Source organism: Chrysemys picta, chromosome 6 (assembly GCF_011386835.1).
Source record: "Chrysemys picta bellii isolate R12L10 chromosome 6, ASM1138683v2, whole genome shotgun sequence".
In the NCBI taxonomy this organism is placed as follows: Eukaryota; Metazoa; Chordata; order Testudines; family Emydidae; genus Chrysemys; species Chrysemys picta.
In genome coordinates this window covers 84,642,292-84,667,791 of record NC_088796.1, presented here as the reverse complement: position 1 = coordinate 84,667,791, position 25,500 = coordinate 84,642,292, and the positions used below count along the sequence as shown (strand labels likewise).

The following is a 25,500-nucleotide window of genomic DNA, read 5'->3' as shown; positions in this document are numbered from 1 at the left end:
ACGGAAGATACCGTGAAAATACAAGCAGCAAAGGTGACCATGTAGATCCTGCTAAAATCCATTGCATGAGCAGTTCATTCCAATAGCAACATGTCAAAGCACAGCGATTCTTAGGAAACCCTTCCCCTCTTAGTCCTACAAGCCACCATATCAGTGAAAGAGGGACCTTTGGGATAAGGCAGTGGTCAAAATCTTATCTGCTATAGTTTATGACTCAATTATCTTCATTGCCAGTTGCAGTGGCTAGAAATTGAGTCAATTTGAAGCCATAAATTACAATGTGGCAATCAGAAGAGGGATAAACCTGCCATTTTCTAGTTATATAAATTTTGTCTCCAGCTTCACCCAGCTCAGCACTTTGAGAACATAAGCTGCCACAACATTGTTTGGCTTGATCTGTGTTCATCAGGATGGAAATTTGAGCTTTTCTCACCTTCAGCAAAAGAGTATTTTACATTTAAAATTTTTTAGGACAATGAAATGAGTTATTCGTGTTTGGAGGGGGCGGGGAATCCTCAGGTTTTGATCTACACTACAGTATAATTTCCCTTAAAATGCTGACAAGACCTCCATGGAAGTCAGGATACAGCTGTTAGACATAGATGGCTTTTCTTTACTTTAGTACTATTCTGAAGTACTGTTCTGGGGCCAGGTGCACTGCATCTGAGGGTGCTAAAGGAGTTGGTGGATGTGATTGCAGAGCCATTGGCTATTATCTTTGAAAACTCATGGTGATCGTGGGAGGTCCCAGATGACTGGAAAAAGGCTAATGTAGTGCCCATCTTTAAAAAAGGGAAGGGGGATCCGGGGAACTACAGGCCAGTCAGCGTCACCTCAGTGCCTGGAAAAATCATGGAGCAGGTCCTCAAGGAATCAATTCTGAAGCACTTAGAAGAGAGGAAAGCGATCAGGAATAGTCAGCATGGATTCACCAAGGGCAAGTCATGCCTGACTAACCAAGTTGCCTTCTATGAGGCGATAACTGGGTCTGTGGATGAGGGGAAAGCAATGGATGTGTTATTCCTTGACTTTAGCAAAGCTTTCGATACCGTCTCCCACGGTATTCTTGCTGGCAAGTTAAAGAAGTATGGGCTGGATGAATGGACTATAAAGTGGATAGAAAGCTGGCTAGATTGTCGGGCTCAACAGGTAGCGATCAATGGCTCCATGCCTAGTTGGCAGCCGGTTTCATCGGAGTGCCCCAGGGGTCGGTCCTGGGGCCGGTTTTGTTCAATATCTTCATTAATGATCTGGAGGATGGCATGAACTGCACTCTCAGCAAGTTTGAAGATGACACTAAACTGGGAGGAGTGGTAGATACACTGGAGGGTAGGGATAGGATACAGAGGGACCTAGACAAATTAGAGGATTGGGCCAAAAGAAATCTGATGAGGTTAAACAAGGACAAGTGCAGAGTCCTGCACTTAGGATGGAAGGATCCCATTCACTTTTACAGAGTAGGGACCAAATGGCTAGGAAGCAGATCTGCAGAAAAGGACCTAGGAGTTACAGTGGACGAGAAGCTGGATGAGAGTCAACAGTGTGCCCTTGTTGCCAAGAAGGCTAACGGCATTTTGGGCTGTATAAGTAGGGGCATTGCCAGCAGATCGAGGGACGTGATCATTCCCCTCTATTCGACATTGGTGAGGCCTCATCTGGAGTACTGTGTCTAGTTTTGAGCCCCACACTACAAGGAGGATGTGAAAAAATTGCAAAAAGTCCAGCGGAGGGCAATAAAAATGATTAGGGGGCTGGAGCACATGACTTATGAGGAGAGGCTGAGGGAACTGGGATTGTTTAGTCTGCAGAAGAGAATGAGGGGGGGATTTGATAGCTGCTTTCAACTACCTGAAAGGGGGTTCCAAAGAGGATGGATTTAGACTGTTCTCAGTGGTACCAGATGACAGAACAAGGAGTAATGGTCTCAAGTTGCAGTGCGGGAGGTTTAAGTTGGATATTAGGAAAAACTTTTTCACTAGGAGGATGGTAAAGCACTGGAATGGGTTACCTAGGGAGGTGGTGGAATCTCCTTCCTTAGAGGTGTAAGCAGAGTCACGATGAGCTCTACCCTGACATCTGCTGGTGAATTATGGCGAGTGTGGAAAAGAACTGATCTTGTTTGCATAGGCACACCCACCTGCCTGGCATGAGACAACAGCAACTGAAAGTGGTTACTTTGGCTGGTGTGGGATCCCCAGTTTCTCTGTTATTGGGGCAGGAAGAATAAAGTTTTGTTACCCTGATTCTGTGAATCAAGGCCAGTGGAACTGTTGTATGACAGAAGGACTCACCATTAACTAAATAGCCCTCGCTTGACAAGGGGCATCTGTTACAAAACCTAGTGAATTGAGAGAGGTTAGGGGGCAAATGTTTGTATCTGGTGGTGTGGGCCCCCTTTTGTGAGCCTGAAACACCAATTGTACCTCCACCTCCTCCTCTATCCACTGTTGAATGTCAGAGCTAACTTTTTGATTCCATTAGGAGTCTAGTTGTAGGCTGCTGAGCTGAATTCACTTTGGGCCAATAGTGCACCAGCACTGGGGCTCCCCTACTACTAGCTGAAATCACAAAAGAGCTAAAGTTACTAAGAGTTGAGATCACTGAGTGCTGTATTAACTAGTGGGGGAGGCTGAAGCTATATTGCTAAGCAGCTGGTGGAGCAGTTTGTGGGGATGGCTGGAGGAGCAGCTAGCAGAGCGGAGGCTTGCGGGGACGGTTGGAATGGAGCCGAGACGTTTGTGGGGATGGCTGGTGGAAGTGGACTGGCTCGTGGTGAAGGCTGCGGCCGAACCCCACGGAGAGGCGGCCGGTCGGTCTCAGATCACGTAAGGTACCCCTTAACACCCTGTGCGCCCCCACTTTAAAGTCTGGGGCTACACTGACCAGGGACAGAGACTTTGGGGGTTGTTGGACTTTTGGGACTTTGGGTGATTTTTGGGTTGCTGGTTTCAAGAACCAATGGGAAAGGACACAGCCCAGTTTGCTGGGGTGGGTCTTCGCTCATGGTTTGGTCTATGAACTCTAGTTGTGGTGTTTTCCCAATTTAATGCTATGTCATTTACCTTGTGTTATTAAACATTTTCTGCTACACCGAGACTCTGTGCTTGCGAGAGGGGAAGTATTGCCTCTTCAAGGCGCCCAGGGGTGTGTGTAAGTTTTTCCCAGGTCACTGGGTGGGGGCTCGAGCTGGTTTTGTGTTACGCTGTTGGGAGGGGACCCCTATGTACTGAACCCGGCCCTTGCTGCTATCAACTCGGCCTGGCAGAAGGGTTACAGGGGTTTTTAAGGTCAGGCTTGACAAAGCCCTGGCTGGAATGATTTAGTTGTGAATTGGTCCTGCTTTGAGCAGGGGGTTGGACTAGATGACCTCCTGAGGTCCCTTCAACGCTGATATTCTATGATTCTATGATGAGCTGGATATATTGTCAGAATAATGTCTTGCAGTTACAATGATTAAGTCCATTTCTGCACACACATTTCCTCAACGAACATGCTTTTCTACTTTGACATATGGACTCACAGACCATTTTAAACAGAAGGCTTTTGTTAAAGAAAATAACTACAGACACAAACAGGCTTCCACACATCTCGAGTTCCAGCTTGTCCTCTTTGTTTATCATGGCCATTGGCTAGAACTTGATCCAGCACACAAATACACAAAACAATATCCTGCAACACATTAATCTTTCTAAAAACAAACAATCCAACTCACCCAGGAAAAATTATGTTTCAGATAAAAGAACAGAAACATCAAATTAATCTCAAAACATACCACATAATGAAGAGATCTTTCATATTTAAGACTAGCATGCATATAGTAATACCACAGAAAACTTAGTAGGGACTGTGGTATACATTTATCCAATTTACTTTCCAACACTCCACATTTTGTTAGCCTTGGACTGATGGTCCAACTCCAGTAAGTAAACTATTGATTGGATGCTATTTTTATTTTTTGTTAGATAAAAGCATGAGACAGCTAAACAAAAGTTGTGGGTATTCACATACCCATTCATTTCAACAGATGGCAATGTTTTCAACTAGAGATCCATCCACAGAGGAATAGCTTGCTTTAGCCATATCCACAGCTGCTTTTAGTTTCTCCTGACATTGCTGAGGGCATGCATACAAGTACAATATGATAAGTACCTCCCAGAACTTGTTATAATTAAAGGGTCACTGTTAACTTGAAACATAATCAATTTAAAAAACGAGTGGAAAGTAGTCTCAGGTACTGTACCTGGCCCCTGAAAATTTTGTTGGTTTTACAATCACGTTTTCCTGTTTTTCTTGTAATGTTATTGTGTGGAAGATCCTTGTCTAAAGAGAGGAGGGGAAATAGTGAAACTGACTAAACAAAGTGCTGTCAAAGGTGTGATGTAAATAAATGGGGGAAATACTTTTTTTTAAAAAAAGTTATAGGAATCTTTAATGTTGTAGAACAATTATTATTAAAACCTTTTGTTTTCACATAAACCTGACTTTCTGAAATATTGGGATTTTTTCAGGACAACACAGGCAAAATTTTAGTCCAAAATGTTTAGGTTGATTCGTCATTCTCATGCAACTTAAACACTTTTCTCCATAGTTAAAAATAATATATTCTAATCATTTCAGTGAAGCTCATACAGACACAGACTCCACCCAGTCACAAGATGGGGGCCTGATTTAAGACAACATGTAACAAGAGAACACTATAAACAATGGGAGGTGAAGAGTATCTGGAAGATAAGAGTTACAGTATATGATCATAGCTTGTGCGTATTTCCAATACTCAGTACAAAACCATTTCATTTTTTAAAGAATTAAATGTCAGAAATCCACACTCTCCAACCCCTTAGCTGTTATCTGATTGCAAGCAAAAAGAAATGAGAGGGTATATAATTGGAAATCATAAACAATAATGCATAGGGAGGAAGGGGCAGTTGTTAAAAGCCTTGCAGATGAAGACAAGAAACTTGAAGTTGATGCAGTGGAGAGGAAGAAACTAGAGCAAGGATTCCAAAAAGGTGCTTGATATGATCGAGATGACAGGCAAATAAAATGTTTATAGCTATAGCAGCTTCATTTTGAATGGATTAGAGGGTGGTGATGTAGATAGACGATACATAAAACATATGTTAAAAACCAAGCACAGACAAAAAAGAAAACCATAAAAATAATACCATAAAAAAGTGTTGTTTTGGAATGCTGAAAGTGCTGTGAATAGAAATACATTTACTTGTTAAGCTACACAAGAGCCTTAACAGTGAAAATATTCAAAAGTGCCCAGCCCCACAGAAATCTAATTTTTTTCTATTTTTAAAATTAAAGGTCTTGAGTCAAACCATTATATATTATGCAATGAATCTGTAACAAAAAGAACTGTATAACATTGCCAGCTAGTGGTCAGTTGACTTCAAAACACAATTCAAATCTAGCAGTTTCAATATTTTTGAAACGTAATAAAAGCTTTGACTTTGTCATTTAAGGTGACAGTAAAAGAAATTATAAGCATAATTCTGCAGCACATTTACCATGAGCTAAAATCTATATAGTGTAACAACATGTCCATTAAATGTGACAATAGTTTGTTATCCTGAACTTTGCACTTCTTTTTCAGTTTTCCAATTCAAGAACACTGGTGTATTTCAAAAACATAAAACCATCAAATTTATAGAATGCATCAACATTTGTTATTGTTTCATTAACATCAATTATTTCACTACTGGTCCCATTACTGGGCCATAAATTCTTACTCATGTGATTTTAATATGTATTTTTATGACTATAATTACTGGAAAAATATTGAATGCAATGAAAAAATTCACTTCAGTGAACACATTCCAAACTCTGCAACATAACACAAATGTGGAAAGGATACTAAAAGGAACTGGGAGAAGAATGAAAGTACTCACTTCAGAAAGTAGTAAAGACAGATAATTCTTTCCTCCTAGCTGTGTGTGTAAATATTGTTTTATCAAATGGGGCAAGTAAGTATATCAACACTGAATAGTATAAAGTACAGATGGGCGTTAGGGAGTCGGGGAGGCACAGGAGAGTTTCCAAAGAATTCATTACAAGCTAATGCTCAGATCCTACAAATGCTTATGCACATGCTTAACTTTACTATTGAGAGTAGCCCTATTGATTACAATGGGACTTCTTGCTATAGTAAAGTTAAGCACCTTCATCAGTCTTTGCCAGTTCATGGCCTAAATTAATATAAAGAAACAAATTATCAGAGACCAACCTACAATCCACACAAAATGTCGAAAAAGCTTGCCTATAATGTGACAGAAGTCCTAACTTGGTCATAGGACTTTTTTTTTTTTTAAGGGCAAATTCCAATTTACACCTAGGCTACCTCTATACTAAGAGGTAGGGTCCAGGGGTGTCATTCCCAGCTCACATAAACATATTCATGCTAACTCTTATCTGAGCTAGTGTGCTAAAAACAGCAGTGTAGCTGTGGTAGGAAGGGCAACTGCAGCAGCAGCAGCATGGGCTAGTGCCCTGAGTACAAACCCATGCAAACCCTGTTGGTACACACTGAGGGCTGCTCACACATGCTGCCGCTGCTCATGCTACAGTGACTACACTGTTTTAAGGGTGTTGCTTGAGAGCTAACACAAGTATGTTTGTGCAAGCTGGGAATCACACTCCTACCAGGTAGTGTAGACGTAGCCCTACAAATGTTACTCTGTTAAAGTGGGTGGGTCTTTCTTATTATAAAAAGAAAGACGTTCTGTGCTAGTTATAATCTTCCATGGAAAATATATTCATACTGCAAACACAACCATCATTTAAAAAGAGGGCTTTGTTTTGTTCAATGAAATGTAAATTTCACCCATGCTCATGCAGATAGGAAACAATACAAGCTTAATAAGGCTATTAAGTGAGAGATACTGATGATATAGAATTTATTGCAGTCTGTGGGCCCTACTGAGCTAATAGTTTCCTTTGACTAGATGCATGATTTAATGAAACTAACTCATTTCAGATTTTGCAACTAGAACCTTCAAAGACTTAAACATAAATGCACCATTATTGCTCCCTAAAGTTCCCTCTCTTGAAGGCTGCCTTTCAACATGTGTGTGTGTATGTGTGTGCACGCGCACAAGCGCAGAATATGATTGAGACAAAGGAGGTTTACAGCATTGTAGCACAATAAGGGCATAGTCCCTCCTCACAGAAAAAGGAAGAAAATTCCAGACTTTAATGTCTAAAGAAATTTGTGTGACGTGTTAACAAGATTTGAAGGTCAGTGCATCAAGGCATAGTCTAACTCAGTGGTTCTCAAACTGTGGGTTGGGACCCCGAAGTGGGTCACGACCCCGTTTTAGCAGGGTTGCCAGGACTGGCTTAGACTTGCTGGGGCCATGGACCAAAGCTAAAGCCTGAGCCCCTCCACCTGGTGCCAAAGCCTGTGGGCTTCAGCTCTGGGTGGCAGGGCTTGGGTTACAGGCCCCCTGCCTGGGGCTAAAGCCCTTGGGCTTCAGTTTTGTGCCCCCGCACCACCACGCCACAGGGTGGTGGGGTTTTGGCCCCCCATCCTGGCCCACTGGGCTCGGGCGGGCTGAGGCTTCGGTCTCCCCTCCTGGGGTCATGTAGTAATTTTTGTTGTCAGAAGAGAATTGCAGCACAATGAAGTTTGAGAATCCCTGGTCTAACTCTAATACCATGCTGGGTTTTGTTAGTGTTGCCAGCCTTCCATGATTGTCCTTGAGTCTCCAGGAATTAAAAGATTAATCTTTAATTAAAGATTATGTCACGTGATGAAACCTCCAGGAATGGGTCCAACCAAAATTGGCAAACTAGGTTTTGCAGATGGATGTACCAATTCCTCTGCTAGGATTTTCTCCTCTGACCAATTGTGCTTAGTAATGAGTGCTACAATCTTTAGAGAGAGATACTGATGCCTTGAAGTATTTCTGAGACTGTGCTGTGCAGCTTTAACACTATGGTAGCAGAAGTCAGGATTTCCTATTATTTTAATTGCTAATGCAGGTTTTCCACAGGGCTGCTGTCAAGGGGACTGATCACCTAAACCTTAACTAGTTAAAAAGGTCAGTCGAGGTTGAAATGTCAACAGCGTTTTTACACACTGCTTTAAACATTATGACTATAGCGTTTTCCCCAGATATTTAGCTCTTTTTATATGGCATGAAGAAAGATGGAAAGCATTACATCAATGTCCCTATGACAATAAGCAAATACCATTGAACTTGCTTACCTGACTAAATAGACGGCAACATTTTGGCACTACCAACCAGAACTTACTATCATTTGGGGAGATGAACATTATATGCACCCTAGAGTTCTTGTCAAAACCTCACCAAGAATGTGCCACCTTCTCAGGAATAAGCAAAAAGGGAACACAGGGGAAAATATATCAAGAGCCAGACTAATAAATAAAAACCTTACCCCAGATGGAAGGAAGGAAGGTGCATCCTGCAGCAGTCAGATGCAAAATGGCCACACTAGGATTGCAGTGGGTTGGCTTTCCTAGATTTAAAGAATCAGCTACCAAAGAATATGCTGCAAAAGGTTCCTGTCAGAAGGTGAATCGAAACTAGAAAGGACAGTGGAAAGCAACCAATTACAGGAAAAGTCACTGTGGACGAAGGGGCTGGATTCTCTCTTTTTTGAGAGTTAAGATATGGGATGGAAGGTTTTCAAAGCTGAAGCTTGGTGTGTTTGGGATAGTTACATTATTTTCTTTTGATGTGTTACTATAAAAAAACATCTAGACATGTTTTGAGCTTAGTTGGAGTTTACCACTGCTTCATTGTACTTCAAATATCTGCCGAAAGTGCCTGTATTCTTTAAAAGTAAACTATATGTGTGTAAATTAATCTGGTGAATAATAAATCCCCTTCTCTAGAAATGAATTTGCATTTAAAAGGTGTGATTTTTCCAGCGTTCTGCAACTTGTGTAGTCATTTATGCCAGTCCCAAGTAAGAGTAAAATGCTATCTGTTCAGAACATTTAATCTGCTTTGCACTGATGTAAATGACTATACAGGCAGCAGGGCAATGGAGAATCAAGATCAACATGTAGTTCAACTCTGCAAACCATCAGGACATTTCAGAGAGTCTGAAAAACAAAAAGAAAACCACCACTTCGCAACCAGCTTGTCTCTCAGTAACTTCTAGATGAAATTTGCTCAACTTTTTTCCCCCCCAATCCTGAAAACTCATAGTGGGATATGAAAGTCAAGATGTGCTCTTGCCTGGTCTCTCAAGTAACCCTACACCTCAGGTGGATCAGCAGGTCTGGTAATTATGTGCAAGCTCAAAGTAGAACACAAGAATGACTTGCAAACCTCAGGTTGAGTTTGCAAAGTTAGCCGTTAGGGGGAAAAATCTTTTTACTTGAAAAATTTGCATGTTTGATCTAGAGCCAGAAAGACAAACATAGTACCCCACAAGGCCATTTTTGCCATCCCCTTTCAAAGGGGAACTACAGTCCAAACTGAATAAACGCAAGAAAATTTAGAGCTCTTTGAGTTAGATACTTTTTGGCCTTCACAACTCTTTCCACGTAGCTCAGAGATTGAGTTTTTATCTTTGTGAATTTCTTACTTAAATGAAAGAACAAGACCTCAACCAACATTACTCACAACACCTACAGCACTTTTTGATAACATCAGTACAAGGGAGTTTGACTTATTTCCACTAGCAATGGGATAAATAAGGCAAACGGGGTTGTTTTATTACCTTCATTTGTTGTCAGGGTGGCACCAATTAGTTTATTCTTTGGTGAGCACTTTATCCTGCCTGTGAAAATCTTTTCATTGATCTGCTTACTGACATTCTCTGTAAGGCTTGGCTTGATCCATTACCATAGACACCCGTTCTTCTTTCCTTCACCTTCCTTGAAATCTGACTATAATTGTATTGAACTGCTATATGTACATATATATAGTTTAGTGCTTACTATCAACACTGGAAACTGAAGTCTTCCATTTAGGTACAGACTTGACATTGGATTGGAGCAATGCAAGCTTCCTCATGATGCAACACCTGTATACAATCATTGGGAAAGATCACTGCTGGAGGCAAAAGGAAAATTCAGGCTCAGTGCCAATTAAATCCTTGCCCACTCTACCAAGACTGCAAATTAGCACCAGTTGTGATAGTAGTGGCTTCACTAAGAACATTGACTTCAAAGAGGCCAAAAAACATTAATCAGATAAGAATCCTCATACAAAAGTTGCACTTAGGTTGTTTACCATAGTAAATATTTTTCATCATTCAACCACAGTATTTGTTTGTTTTACATTTTTCTGTTGACCACCAAACAATTGTAGAAATGAATGAGGTGACTTATTTTAGGCCTCTATCCTGCATACACTTACACACATCCTTAACTTTACTACCATGAGAAGTCCCACTGAAGCCATAGTAGTCTAATTAATCACGTACATATATGTGTGTTTCAAGAATAGGGGCTGAATTTAGCCATAAGCTTCACTATATTTTTTAATTACATATTGATGAATTTAAAGGTAATTACAAAATACATTTCTGTAAATTAGAAAATGATAAAGATGAACACAATGAATGTATATAAAACAAATACATATGGTTAAGAAGAAAAATTACTTTTCTTTGACAACAAGGAACATAGATAGAGATTCATAGACTGGTTTGTTTCATATAATTGCTCTATTGCAAATCTGTCACTTCTCACATTTTATACTTAGATAAAATTTTACTCCTGAAAGATCCAATCCAGCTTATTAGCCCATTGGTTCTCATGAGTGGTTTTGATACACTATAGTCTAAGAATAGGTACAAATTAAGTTGCACTCGCAGTGCTGTACCTACTTAACGTGCATGAAAAGTTCTTTTCCACAGTTTGCTACAGGCACAAAAATCAAAGGCTAGAAGGGACTTAGAACAGCAACAGCACACACTTAATTCCATGGGGTGGAGGGCAGGCAAGAGGCAGCAGACTCCCTTATAACTTTTAGCCCAGGATGTGGGAAGCCCCATTTTGATTCCTCGCTCTGCCTGATGCAGAGAGGGAATTTGAACAAGAGCTTCATGCTTCAGGACAGTGCCCTAACCCAAGGGTTCTCAACCTTCTTCTTTCTGAGCCTCCCCAATATGCTATAAAAGCTCCAGGGCCCAGCAGAAGGTTGCGGGGGGGAGGCGCCCTCGGGGCTCCAGTCACTGGGTAGGGTGGGGCCCTCCGGCATAGACATAGTTTGACTTCTATTGAGTGGGGGGCAGGGAGTGGGGGGGTTTGGGCCCATTCTGCACAGCAGGGTTTGGCGAAGGACCACCACCTCCACCTCACCACCCAGCCTGTCTGGGTTGTGAGAGGGAATGCAACCAAAAATTATAATTCAAAGTGAGGGGCTCAGCTCAAAAAGTTTGAAAACTGCTTAGGGCACAGGCAGGGGAGGTAGCTTGGGGCATAGGCACTGACTCGATGGGTGCTTTCGGGCTGGAGCACCCACAGAAAAAAAAATTAGGGGGTGCTTAGCACCCTCCAGCAGCCAACTCCTCCCCAGCACCTCCTGCCTGCTGCGATCAGCTGTTCTGCTGTAGGAGGCACTGGGGGGGAAGGGGAGGAGTGGGGATGGGGCATACTCGGGGGAAGAGGCAGAATGGGGATGGGAAGAAGCAGGACAGAGGTAGGGGTCTTAGGGAAAGGGATGGAAAGGGGGCAGGGCCTGGTTAGGGGTTGAGTACCCCCAGGGAAAGGAGAGAGATGGCACCTATGGCTCAGGGAGGGGGTAGCTCAGAGCTGTGTGCAGTGAAGTATGTATCTCAGAGTGCAGGCAAGGGCGTAGCTCAGGCTGCAGGTAGACTGATAGCTAGAGCCTGTGGACCAGGAGCCCAGGAGGGCCCCCCCATCCTATGGTCACTGCTCCCCAGGGTCTCTGCCACGCAGGAGCTGGGTCCCCCTGCCCAAGCAGGTCTTACGGCTGCCCAAGCAGTCAAAGGGGGCTGGGAGCTGAGAAGCAGCCATAATTCTGGGCATCAGCAGGAGGATACAGGGGAGCTCCATGGCAGTCCGGTCCATGGCACCAGCCAGAGCAGCACTCACCCCCTCCCATTGCCTGGCTCCAGCTTCCCACCTCCAACCTGGCCAGGTGGGGAAGAGGATATAGAGTTTCCCCCAAGATTGTCCCACTCTGGGTAAGGCCAGCTTTAGCCCCACAGATCTCCCTGCTCCTGGGTGAGTTCTCTAACCATTGGGCTAGAAGTTGCATGGAAATTCTCCCCCCTCTGTGGCTGTTTTGTGTGAAGTTAGCACCTAATCCAGTAAGAATGCCAATCTCTACCTCATTTGAGCCTGAGGCTTAGAGGTGAGAGGCAGCTGGAGGCAGCCATGCACATGCCAAGAGGCAGAAACAAAGGTACCTAGGGGCCTTTTAAAGCAAAAATTTAGGGAACAAGTGAGTTTAAGCCCCTACAGGGTTAGAAGTAAGCTGACCTAGGTGTTTGAGGATGGCATTGGCACTTAGGTTCCTTACAGTAAGATTGAGATCCACAGACACTTGAGTGGGTCTTGCTCAGTACAGGTACTTCTATCCTTATGTTAAGTAGTATTAGACCTTAATCTTGTGGAGTATCCAAGGATCACAACAAGGAAATCTTATGTGAATTTCCTTATCAAGACCATCAGACTTTGTTAAACTCCATATTCTTGGCAGAAGGCAATTTCACATATCTGCTTAGGGTATTATAACGCTATTAACTATTGACAATGCTCTAAAATAAAGAGAATGTTGGTATTCCCAAACTTAAAATGTTCAGGTACATGAATAAAAAATGAACAGGTGCAAGAAACATTCCATATGCCCAGTGCCTTTTTATTCATGATTTTTGAGCATGCCCTTGACAGAATTTTTCATGGGAAAAGAGTCTTAAAATAGGAAAATAAAAAACAACCCTCTGAGGCAATGTTTAACAGGGGGATCATAGCTCAAAGAACCAAAGGGGAGCAGCATAATCTCTGCAGTAAGGATGTTGTTACAGTGAAAGAGAATGTAGACAGTTGCAGATCGTGCCTACAGACCACAGCACGTGTTTGGCTTGCCAATGTAATCACAGTCCAAATCTGTTTAGTCTTGTGTTTCATATTAATAGTATGTAGGACATGAAGATGCCCATATAATTTTGTTCAATTAGCTGCCTTTCATTGTAATCCAGCAAATACTAAGATAGGATAGAAGTCCCAGGTGTTGCAAGAATGATCTCCCATAGCTTCCTGGCCAGACATAACCTAGGAAAAGGAATGACAATCCTGATACAGGCTTTAGCATTGGTCATCAGAAGACCTAATTTCTATTTCTTGGTTCATCAAGCTCCATCTGTGAAGATGGCCAAATGCTGTCTGTTCCTTCAGCCTATATAAATGGGGTATACATTACTGTAAACTGAGTACCTCACAGAAAGCCTTTACATCCATAACCTAACACAAGCTTCCCTAAATCCAGCTTGCTGAATAGGATCCCCAAACTCTCAGAAGATACTGGCAAAACAAAAGGATTATGCTCATTAGATCTACATATACTTCATGCACCATTGGGACATGTAGTCAGACTGCATCCAACCACTGCAATCAAGCTTCCTCTCAAAATACAAGTTTGGAATTCAAAGACAGCTGGTGTAGAAATTAAACACTCAAGCTAAAATGTCGAATAAACTATGAGGGCATAAAAATGAAATGGAACAGTTATCCCCATCGAAAATTTGAAGACTTAAGGAATAGAAGAAGTTAGGATCCAACTAAAAAACATAAATCAAGTCCTCAGTATTTGACAACTCAAACCCATCAGATTAATATTTCCCTGTTATCAGTCTTCCCCTACCTACTCTTCCCATATCTCTGCTGCACCCAATCACACCTTGTCAAACCTATATTGTGAGCTTTCTGATACACAGAGTGTCTTATTATTTGTATGTACAAAGACAACACTATGGGGCCCTGAAACTTTATTGGGGTACTGAGCCACTAATATAATATAATTTTGAATGGTAAATCATCTTCAATCTGAAGTAGGGAAAATGAAATGGAAGTAATAAATAACTGCAAGAACACACACTTAACACATGAAACCTAGAAAGTATAAGTTGCAGATTTATTATGGAAGCTTAACTTAAAAACCAAACTGCATAGTACAAAAGGTCTGTTATCTCTGCTCAAGATGGAACAAGTTTCAAAATATATAATTTTTTAAAATTTGTTCAGTCAATACACAATCCTTTATAAAAACTGTATATCTGTCAGTACCCTCATTGCATTTATAAATACAAGATTTACACAGCACTTCCATCTGGAAAAAATTAAAACTCCTTACAAATATCTACATATATTTCATACGTACAAAACATTCATAGGAGTACTTTGCTAAAGTCAGGTTTTGTTTAATGGTTCATTTACACTGCAACAAAATACATATAAATCTGTATAATTTTTCATAAAATGTCTAAAAATTAGCATAACACTTTGTAGACACTGAACTTCTTTAAACCATCTTTTAGAAAAGAACTTAATATGCATATTTCCTTGAGATTCAGCAGGTGAGACACATTGATATGAAGGCTAGATGAGAATAAATGCACACTAAGTAGCAATTAAGGCAGGGGTGAAATTAGTGGGAAGAGTTATTTTATACGGCAGATCAGTGACAAAATGCAATAAATACACACAAGTCTTGATGTAAGTTGCCACAGCATCCAGTTAACTAGCCCCCACACAAACGAAGAACATCTACATTTGTGGTGCTGTACAATCAATCATTAAAATCATTTTCTACTAGCAGAGCACTGACGCTATCAATGCTCACAGGTGCCAACTGGATTTTCTTTTTAGCCACTTCAGATCAGACACTGTTCTGGAATGTGGGTTTAAGACTTGAATATGTCCTTCACTCCTAGGCAAGTTGTCATACGTGATCCCTCATCTGTAAAAAGCAATTGTTTAGTTTTATCAACGCCCTAAGGAGTCCACTGGATTTTTTATTAGTATGATACATAAATATTTGAGAATATGGGTTCAGGAATTTTAATATGACCTTTAATCATCTGCAATATTTCAGATACTAAAACTCTGTAGATTGGTCCCTCCCAAACCTAAGAGGGTTACACAGGGCCATACATCCAAAGAAAAGGCTTAAAATGCAAAACTTAACCTTTAACTATTTTGGCAGGAACTGTAGTCTGCCTCAAACCTGCTTATTTTGTTTATAGTGACTATAGGGAACTGAATGTTCAAAATATTTTATTAAAGTTTATTCTCTGCATGGTCTGTGTATTTAGGTTTTCAATCCAACATCAGGGCTTGAGATGCTTTTTGCAGTTACATATCAGGTACAGGGGAAACCAGGATTCAAACCTTACCTTGCCCTAGTACACAAAACAAAATACCACAGTAAATGTTTGATAGTATGAACCCAAAGTGGACACCAATATCCACAACAACATGTGATCTTCACTTGCACATGGCTCCATCCTCCCTTAAGAGACCAGAAGCTCACTGCATTCTGTCCTGTTTTCTGGGTTCACAGATCAGTGCATGAATTTTGATTTGCAGCCTCCTTTTTCAAAGCTAGCCCTCAGACACTGCTGTCTTGCAGCAATGGTTCAATGTCCTCATCACTGCCACGATCTGGGTTGTTGCTCTGGGCACTGCTGATGCTGTGCTTCCTGGTACAGCTGGCTTTACTGTGCTCAGGAATGAATAAGGCAACCAGAAAAGCCAGAAGAACTGCACATGCTCCAAACAGGAAAGGTGGGCCAGGGATGATAGCTCTCTGCAACAAAACCAGAAAAATCAGAAAAATATGAAACTGAAATATCTACTTGATTAAAATATTACATCACTGAATCAGGAACCAATAGGACAACAATTTCAAAAAGCTGTTTACTAAACGTATATCAAACTGCATGCTCAATTTGTATGTGCATTACAACTAGAGCTGGCTAAAATTTTCAGTGGACACTTCACCCTCTGAATAAAAAGTTTCATTAAACTGAAAACTATTTGTGAATTCATGTCAAGTTCACCAAATAGCTATGACTGAAAGCATTCCCCTGAAGCAGTTGAACTAAAAACAAGATTAAAACATGTTTTTGATTTTATTGTTTCTTTATGATATATAAAGATGCTAAAGCTATTGTAAAAATACTAGATAAAGCCCACCTTTCTTTTTTTATTTTTGTAATTAATAGCAGTGTCAGAACTCTCTCTCAACCTGAACAGTGTCACGTTAAAACGTCACCTGAGCTTCAGCTCTCTCGCCTCCAACAAAGGGGGCCCTCCAAAGATCCTGACCAGGTCTTCCAGCAAAGACAGGGAAATGAGGATGTGATTTTAAGCTCAAGTAAAGAAGGGAAAAAACACCATATAGATTTCAAGGGGGCACATTTTTGGTTTTCTTTCTTAGTTTACCCTTAAAAAAACTGCAAAGGAAAGAAATCTTCAAACTACTCTGTCTTGTCAACCAAAGAGTCAGCAACGAGCATGTGCTGCATGGTCTGCACTTCACCGTGCTCGTATGTATTCACGTCATTTGAGTAGCCCCATTTGATCACGTTAGTCTTTGATCTACCAAGTGCAGGCATCGCCATGTTCAGCAGTCTGTATCTGCCCTTTGGGGAAGGTCCTCTTAGGGTTCCAAATCTATTTCAGTGCAACTAAATTTTATGGGGCGGGATAAAGAATGAAGAGCACCAAGTTTCACATCATAAATCAGTTTTAAGAATTAATACGAATTTGAATAGCAGGCACACATTTTTGCCATGATTAACCCTATCAGCCGTGCAAACTGAAGAGAAGTTCACTACTGTGGGGATATGTTGATCCAAATTATCTTCTTTCTATTCTTTATCTGTAAAGTGGGAGGCTAAGAACCACTGCTGTCAACCAAGTTTCAGTGGGTTCTCTCAGACTGGCATCATCTTTGCAAGTTTCCAAGGCCTCCAAAGAGTTGCAGATATATTTTAAGGAGAAGCTTACATTTGCACAATAAGACTGTTCACAGGCTTCAGCTGACTTCCCTGGAAAGGAAATCTTAACTTCTAGGATTAATAAGCATCATACCACACACATACAGATGGTAAAGAAAAGTTTAAGCACTGGGAAGACAGTATTTTAACACAAGAGCAATTCTGTCTTGGATGGAAAAAACACAAATGATATTGGAAAACCAAATTTGTCACAGAATGACAGTATATTTGAGTCCCAGTAGAGAAAGCAACCACAAATCTTTTTGATTGTTACTGAAAAGGCAACTTTTTACTGGAATTAGACACCACATAAAATCCTTTTTACACATAGAAAAATGTTACAGGTTTCTCAGTACAATGAGGGGAAATGGTCACTGAGACCAGTGGCACACAGGCAGGATCCTAAAATTATATTTTGCTTAGTGAAATCTTCAGAATGAAAGAAGCTCCTCTTAACTAGAACCTTGCTCATCATCACTAATGATTGGAAGCAAACATGATTTTAAAATATTGAAAATTCTACAACAAAGTGCACTTTTAAAATTTATTCTGGAAAGTGTAGCTTAGTTTTATGTATCATACATTAGTGAATGGAATGTGGAATCTTCTATAAACGAAATGAATTCTTACTAATGTAAGAACTTAATACATCAATCTACTGTTAAATATTTGATTTCAAGTGCACAGAGATCATTAGGCCTCTTGGAAAAACAGGATTTTCAGGCAAGTCTCGAAAGAAAGAGTGAGGGCTGAATGGGTCAGGGTAAAAGATAGCATAGACAGCCAAGAGAGCAGTAAAAGACAAGCTAAACAAAGCTTTGATAAAAGAGCGAAGGGGCAATAAAAAGATGAGGTAGGCTGGGACATAGGCAAGAACAAAAAGCTTAAACTTTACAAGATGGACAAGGGGAAAGACAGCAAAGGCATTTCAAAAGCAACTGCTTAGTATTACTGGAGGGAATCAAAAAGGGGTCACAAGGTATTCATGCAAAATGTCAAAGAGAAGGTGCAAGTCTATTGAAGCATATTTTTCTAGAATGTCTACATTTAAAAAATGGTTGTGTAGAGTATGCTTCTCTTGTTATGATCACTATAAAAACTATATGCCAAAGCCTTTTCATATTTGCAAAATCAGACCTGTACTATCATGTTCATGAGGAAACTGGCTGTAATTAAATAAATTGAATTCTTTTAACCTCCCCAACAATAAATCAGACATATTATTGCATTGAATATCATAGCCGCACACAAAGTTTATTCTTATGTCAAAAGAAGTTTATTAACGCCACTATAGTAGCTAAAAACCGAAGCTATTGCTTTGGCTCTAACATCTGTTATTTACTTCTCTCTTTAAAGTGTCTTTTATGTAATTAAGAATAAAACTAAAGCATAGGAATACCAGGAGTTCAAGATAAAGATATTTTAGTCATGCAAATTTGATATTTGTGACTGAAAAGCAATGGAAGGTGGCCATGGATTTACCTCATCACTCGGATCCTGCATGGTGTTCTTATCAGAACTCTGGACAGGTGCCAATTCATTGAGCTCCACATGGAAGAGAAAGAATATAAAGCCATAGAGAGCTGGTCCAAGGCCGTTACACAGACCTCTGATTCCAGTTATTATTCCCTGGACAACACCTGTGAAAGGAAAAGTAACGGTAATGAAGAAGGCAGCCTTTTCATTAGCCATCCCTTATTTTATGTATGGTACAAGAGCCCCAAACTTCTCTAATTACTGTTTAATTCTATCATGTAATAGATTAACCTTACCTTCCACATGAGAGGGTTTTAATAAATGCCTTCAAGGAAGGTTAGCTGGATTTTAGTTAGCTTCCACATGGACACAGTTTGCTCAATATATTAATGTGCTGCTAGCAACATTTTCAATTTTGAAACTGAGGGGTCTGAATGAGAAGTTATCAAAATTTCCCAGCTATAAAGGGTGAGCTCAACCTCCATGCTCTCCCTAACTCAACTTCTCTCCATACTTATACTGAACAAGAGAGGCTTAAGATGATATTTGCCTTAGTTAAAAGATAGTTAGCCTTGGTTATAAATAAGCAAGTAAATTTCTACCTGCAAAATACTCCCTGTCAAGCTATGGACTAACATTTTGTTCTCAATCAGTAACATCCTGCTCTTCTCTGATCCTCCTCAGATAAATCTTATTTCTGCTCCAACTCAGGGGTAGCTGAAGTTCAAAGTACTGAATAAATAAAGGTTTGCCCACATTTGTAGCAGTTTCTGACGGATACTAACTTATGTATTATTACTTTAACAAGTGCCATTATTAAGCACTGCCTGTGTACAAGGTGATGCTGTATAAGACAAAAGAAGCCACTCTGTCTTGAAGAGCTTACAAACTAAAGAGACAGACATGAACAAAACAGATCTTCAGATTGGTGTGAACTATTTTTAAATTACGTGGAGACCATTTTTACTGACACAGGTAGTATAAAATTAGGGAAAGTGTGATTCCCATGAGCCGCTGGAACAAAAAGAAAGTAGGGAAGAATCCTTTTGGCTTTAGTGAGTGAAAGTCACTTAGTTTTGTTTAATTTCTGTTCAGTTTTGGGAGAGCTATGTGTAATTACAATGGCTGTTTCCTCTCCACTAGATGGCATAACTTCACTCTGGAATTCTATAAATCCTTTCATGTACAGCTTTCGAGGTGGCTTTGAATGAACAGTGCACAGCTGTACTTTCCCCTAACTTCCACGGAACTCTAAGGTGACCAGGTGTCCCGATTTTATAAGGACAGTCCCGATTTTTGGATCTTTTTCTGATATACGCTCCTATTACCCCCACCCCCATCCTGATTTTTCATACTTGCTGTCTGGTCACCCTCCGGACTTCTTCCCTGCTACTTTTAGGGGGGTGGGGAGGGGGTGTTGACCTAAGATACGCAATTTAAGCTACGTGAATAGCATAGCTGAAGTCAGCATATCTTAGGTCGATTTACCTGGCCGTGAGGACAGCGGCAAGTCAACCGCTGCCGCTCCCCCGTCGACTCCGCTTCCGCCTCTCGCCGCAGTGGAGTTCCGGAGTCGACGGCAGAGCTATCAGGGATCAATTTTATCGCGTCTACACTCCCCGATAGATCCATCACTACCCGCCGATCTGGCGGGTAGTGTAGACATACCCTTAGTTCACTTTTAGAATGTAATCCCAGTAAACTGTGTTAAGCCTACAGAAAACTACCATCAAACGTGTACAAATACCACCTTTTCCAACAGAAGACTGCCTCCTAGGCTGTATCCTTTCTGTCTTGCCCATTCTATCTTGAGGTCCTCATTTGTTTGTTCTAACTTTAGACTGTAAACCAATCAGGGCAGGGATTTGATTGTTACATTTGCCTTTAAAGCACCATGGCACTACAGAATATAGCTCATATTTTACCAGTATTAACTGCTGACTTTTTCACTTTAAAGTAAGTGTAGGTTTTACCTCTTTCTCCAACTTTGGAATAAAACATGCATGCACACAACCCACCCCTTCTACCATGTCTTCATTACTCCTGCTTCCCTAGAGAGAGAGAGGTTATGAAGTTTTTCTTTTATAGTTTTGAAAGAAGCTTAGAGCAAATTGGGCCACCTCTTTCCCTGGCAAGGAACAAAAAGAAAAATGTTTCTTATGTATATAAGGTCTAAGTTTTAAGGTTTAAGTAATAAATCAGACAATAGGAAAATGGGGACTCAGCTGTTAAGAGAAAGATGGCACTGCTACACTAGTGCTGGTTGTTCAGAGTCATAGAATGCTTTTAAAAACAAGTGGAGAGGAAAAACCATGAAAGTTACTGTAGCAACTTACTTTTATTTTCTAACATCTTCAAAGGCAATTACGTAAAGAGATGACTGCACTGATGAGACCAATGCTTTTCAGGAAATAATGAAAGGCAAGTATGCCTGATGTGCATCCATCTCTCTCCACAATACCCAGAGACAAACTTTCATTCCTACTGACAAAAACTAATTATGTCCTTTGTCATCTTATTTGAAGAGCACAGCTAGATAGGTATTATGGTTTTTAAGAAAGAAAATTGGTCCAAGGAAGAGAATTTTTCAGAAGCACCAAGATGAATTTATTGAACTTACCTTGTTGATCTGGCTCTGCATTTCGTGAAACCAAAGCACTGATTGCTGGAAACGTAATACTTGACATGGCTGCTACAGCTCCTGCTGCCCACATCATCCTGTGTTGATTGAAATACATATTTTGTTCAAAATATAAAGCAGCAATACTTTTAGGTACCAAAGGATTTCCCCAAATAAGTAAGAATACAACAAACATTTTCAGGTTCCTCAATTAGGATCTGTTCTTAAAACGGTCACTAAACCATTCACCATTAAGTATCCAAAGATGTAATTTTTGTAATGGCTACGCATTTACAGTTTAGTTATTTTCTTCTCTTACAATTTGTCAAACAACCTCAGAACCTCTCCTATTTATGTTTTTCTGAGTTACACTGAGCTCATTGAAATTAATTGATTTGATTCAACCCAAGCTAAGATGAGGTGAGCACAATATTATTGATGCTGCCTTGTCCTCGGTTAGAAAACGTCATACCAAGGAGCAATTTCAGTAAGTCTACTGCATGGATAGGTGCATGCCAGGTTCTGCCAGGCTCCTTCGAAATAGCTAGGTTTTATTAAATCCCATCCTGATTGATTTTATTTAATATCCCCCAAGTTAACTGAATAGTGTCTGAGGTAATATTCACTATACAGGGCAGAGCACATATTAATAGGGGAATATGCATTTTCTAGTGTGGCTTTTGAACGGCTTGTCTTCCTGTTCTTCTACTTCACCATCAAATCCAGTTCCAGAATTCACCCCATGTTTTTTGCACCGAGCCTAAAATCTCTGTTTAGCTGCTACTACTCTAGGTAAAGCTGCTCTCTAGTTCATCTCATTTGCTACGAAGAGCTATGGTGAAAAAGTTAGTGAGGCATTCTTCACTATAGCACAGAAAGGGTTGGTACTCTAAAAAGGAAAGAGCTTTTGTCTCAGTGGCCCTCACTGGTAGAGCTGTTTGGAAATAAGTTATGAAGGGGCTCTACGCAGCACCTAAAGCTTTTTTAAAAGAAAACCCTTTGTCACTGCATGCATCTGACATGGTAGGAGACGGCCAATAACTGCTAGACAAAAGCAACCTAATGAGAATAGCAAGCAGCCAGTGCTCCATAGTAAGTTTGAGTGCTGAAACAGATTAGTTGAGCAATCCAGACTGAACAGTCTTGCTGGTATCCAACTTCAACAGCAAGTTTATCAAAGTAAAACAGACCAAACTTTTCCTGAAATGATACGCCAAAAACGCTCAATACTGTCTATAAAAGGGAAAGATGGACAGAGATTAAGCTGGCAGCCCACATCTGCAAACGTCCAGAACTGTTAACAGGAATCGAAGGACTAAATTATAAGAACACCTTAAATGGGCTGATATGGTAAGAAAATTAACTATTAGGATGACTAGCGCATCCTGGATGTTTGTGGAAGAGTAAGAGGCAAATTAATAATCAAAAGGATTAATAAATTCATGTCCTTGCTGTACATGGTTAGTTGCTACAAGCATCTGAAACAACACTTAAAGGAATAAGTGCAGTGATTGCCTATCTAACAGACTAGTCATCTGTTATCTCTTGTTGCTTGCTTTGGAGAGACACAGATTATGAAAGCTACTCTAAAGATTAATTTCAGAATAATAAATATAAAATATGATCACCAAAAACTTTTTTTTTTTTTTGCGCTTTTTTAGATGCATTTGCTTTTGTCTTAACTGTTAAGCAATACAGCTAGCCTCAGGAAAAAAAAGGTGCTTTAAAGCACAGTAAGCCATAACTCTAGGAAAAAGCCAAGTGCAACTTAAAAATTAGGAGTCAAGTTATACAACTAATCAATGTACTTGAAGGACAAGTGTATCATGTTCTGAAAGAAAATGATGTTAATGTTCAAAGTAGTGGGAGATTTTGGAAAAAAATACTTTAAAGCCCCATGAAATTTGTGCAGCTCAGGAGACATGTGCTTACCAAGGTTGAGATCCAAAACCATACCAGGTCAGCTGGAGCATTTGGAAGCCAAGGCCAAGGAGGACTGTATTCTTGTTCCCTATTGACCTCATCAGGATACTGAGGAACACGGTCTGTAAAAATAAGGAATGAACTCAGCGAGAAGCATTTTAAACTTGACACCTTTAATACAGCTTCCACTTTTACAGGAAACAATCCAAGAGAAGCTCCACTATTGCTGTTTACATTCAATTAACTGAACTCTGACTGTTATGACATTTTTGTATTTAATAACCCAAACACAGACACCTGATTTGATCCACAATTTGATGCATAGCTATTACTAAAAGCATAACCAGAAACATTTTTAAATACCTTTTCAAAAAAGGTAGAAATTTCCCTTCGTGTTATTAACTGAGTTTATTACAAAATTTAAAATGTTAAGTATTGAACACAGAACAGTGATTCTTTGGTTTTCTGGAATACACAGATATCTAGCACACAGAGGTTTTTCCTGTCATTTCCTCAAATTAGAGTTCAGTTTTAGTAAGTCTCACAAAAGGATTAGTCAGCCATCCCAGGAAATTTGAGAACAAGTTGACCTTAGAGCAGATGCTTATTTCTAGATGGTTTTCAAGAATCAAAGATGGCTACTTTGCTCACTGAAATCCAATGTTAAATCCCATTTTTTCTCCTGTATGCAGAAGGAAGGACTGCATTTCACTCTGTGCCTTCTCCTGTCCTACCTCAGTTCCACACGCTCTCTTCCTCACTTCCACTGTGAGGGGCACCCTATGGAGTAGGAGTCAACTGTGGGGACACAGGAGCCTCAGAGGCCACAGCCAGTGAAGGCCCAGTGGTGGTCCCTGTGGGAAGGGAAACCCACTAATCCAAACCAGGAGACAGGTACTTCCTGATGGAGCTCAACATTTTAAGGGGCTAAATTTACCCATTTATATTGAGCTGATGTGTATTTTACAAATATAAAAGTTAAAGGAATCCATTTCTATATCCCCTCATTTGATTTTTTTTTTTTTTTGGTTAAATTGTGGGAAAGCAGTCAAGAAATAAGTTTTGTATTGTGTTTTGAAAGCAGTTAAGTTAGTTGCCATTTTAATCTCTTGCTGAAATAAGGGCCAAAATCTTGGTCCAGCTGTTGAAAGAATCCCATTTTAATGAGCTTGCACATCTCTCACTTCTGAAACTCAGGTCCATTGCTCCTAAGGCACACAGTCGTTACCGGAGGTCATGGAGAGAGGCAATCTCTCAGGAGGAATCTGAATGAACAAATGTTCCTTTACTGAACAAAATCTATTCTGAGGCTTTAAAAGGTAGAAAGGAGCTTACCTATACATAATTGCAACATGTCAAAAATGACACATCAGTAACATTCATCTGATTGGTTATACTCCTACAACTTTGGGGAAATATGTTCAAGAAATGTACTGTATTAGGCTGGACTCATTTAATTTGTAGAGGAATTTCATTATCACAACTTTAACAGTGATTATATATGCACACTGAAATCCCTTAATTTTTCTTCTTTGTATATCCAAAGGGTCAACAGAATTTCTAAAAAAGCTATTAGGATAACACTTACCTGAGCTATTATAGACAGAATTCCTACCACAGCTATGAATGCTGCTATGGTAGCAGGACCAAAACCTATAATCTGAAAGAAGATAATATAAATTTATAAATATAATATAGTAAAACAAATGCTAGTTACAGATAATTAGTTAAAGCAGTTCCATATAAAGATGGCATTTATAAACATTGGAACACAACTACTTCAGTAAGAACTACCATATATACTCGTTCATTAGCCCGTTTGTTTGTAAGCTGACCCCCCAAGATGGTTAGGTAAAAATAGCAAAAACTGTATGACCCTTTCATAAGCCGACCCTATATTTCAGGGGTTGGAAAACTTTGGCTCCCAGCCCATCAGGGTAAGCCACTGGTGGGTCAGGACGTTTTGTTTACTTGGAGCGTCTGCAGGCATGGAGCCCCTCAGCTCCCAGTGTCCGCGGTTTGCCGTTCCCAGCCAATGGGAGCTGCGGGAAGTGCCTGCAGATGCTCCAAGTAAACAAAACGTCCCGACCCGCCAGCAGCTTACCCTGACAGGCCAGGAGCCAAAGTTTGCCGACCCCTGCTATATTTTAAAAGCTGGCATCACGAGAAACACTCTAAAATAATTCTAGCAAAACTTTTATGTAATCTAACGAAAAACCAGTTATAACAACAAATATGTATTCACCTTCAAAATTACCGTCAATATTTAAAATCAGTAAATGGATATCTAAAACAAGTAACTTAGAACAATATGAGACTTTAAAAAGTCTTAAAATCCTTCAAAGTCTGAATCAGTCTCTGATTCACCAAACAGTTCATTAAACTCCGCTTCAGTCACAGCTGCACCTGCATTGTCATCGTAGATGTCAGGAGGGTCGTCTTCAGAGTCAGATTCCGTCTCATCATCAGCCTCTGTTGTGTCATCATCAAATATGGCATCATATTCTGACTCGTCGAGTGCATTG

The 25,500-nt window shown here is 40.3% G+C and overlaps 1 protein-coding gene across 3 annotated transcripts in view; it reads right to left on the bottom strand.

Moving 5' to 3' along the window:
* Nucleotides 1–14,068: 14,068 nt before the first annotated feature.
* The window catches only part of MFSD14B (major facilitator superfamily domain containing 14B), a 47,009-nt gene continuing 35,577 nt past the window's right edge, over nt 14,069–25,500 (bottom strand). For all 3 annotated transcript variants that reach the window (XM_008163180.4, XM_065599349.1, XM_065599350.1), the window contains 5 exons: nt 24,564–24,635; nt 22,985–23,097; nt 21,053–21,150; nt 18,439–18,596; nt 14,069–15,761 (listed from right to left, as the gene is read on the bottom strand). In XM_008163180.4, coding sequence (XP_008161402.1) covers nt 15,564–15,761; nt 18,439–18,596; nt 21,053–21,150; nt 22,985–23,097; nt 24,564–24,635 — 639 coding nt within the window. In that variant the 3' untranslated portion in view covers nt 14,069–15,563. The remainder of the gene's footprint in view (nt 15,762–18,438; nt 18,597–21,052; nt 21,151–22,984; nt 23,098–24,563; nt 24,636–25,500) is intronic.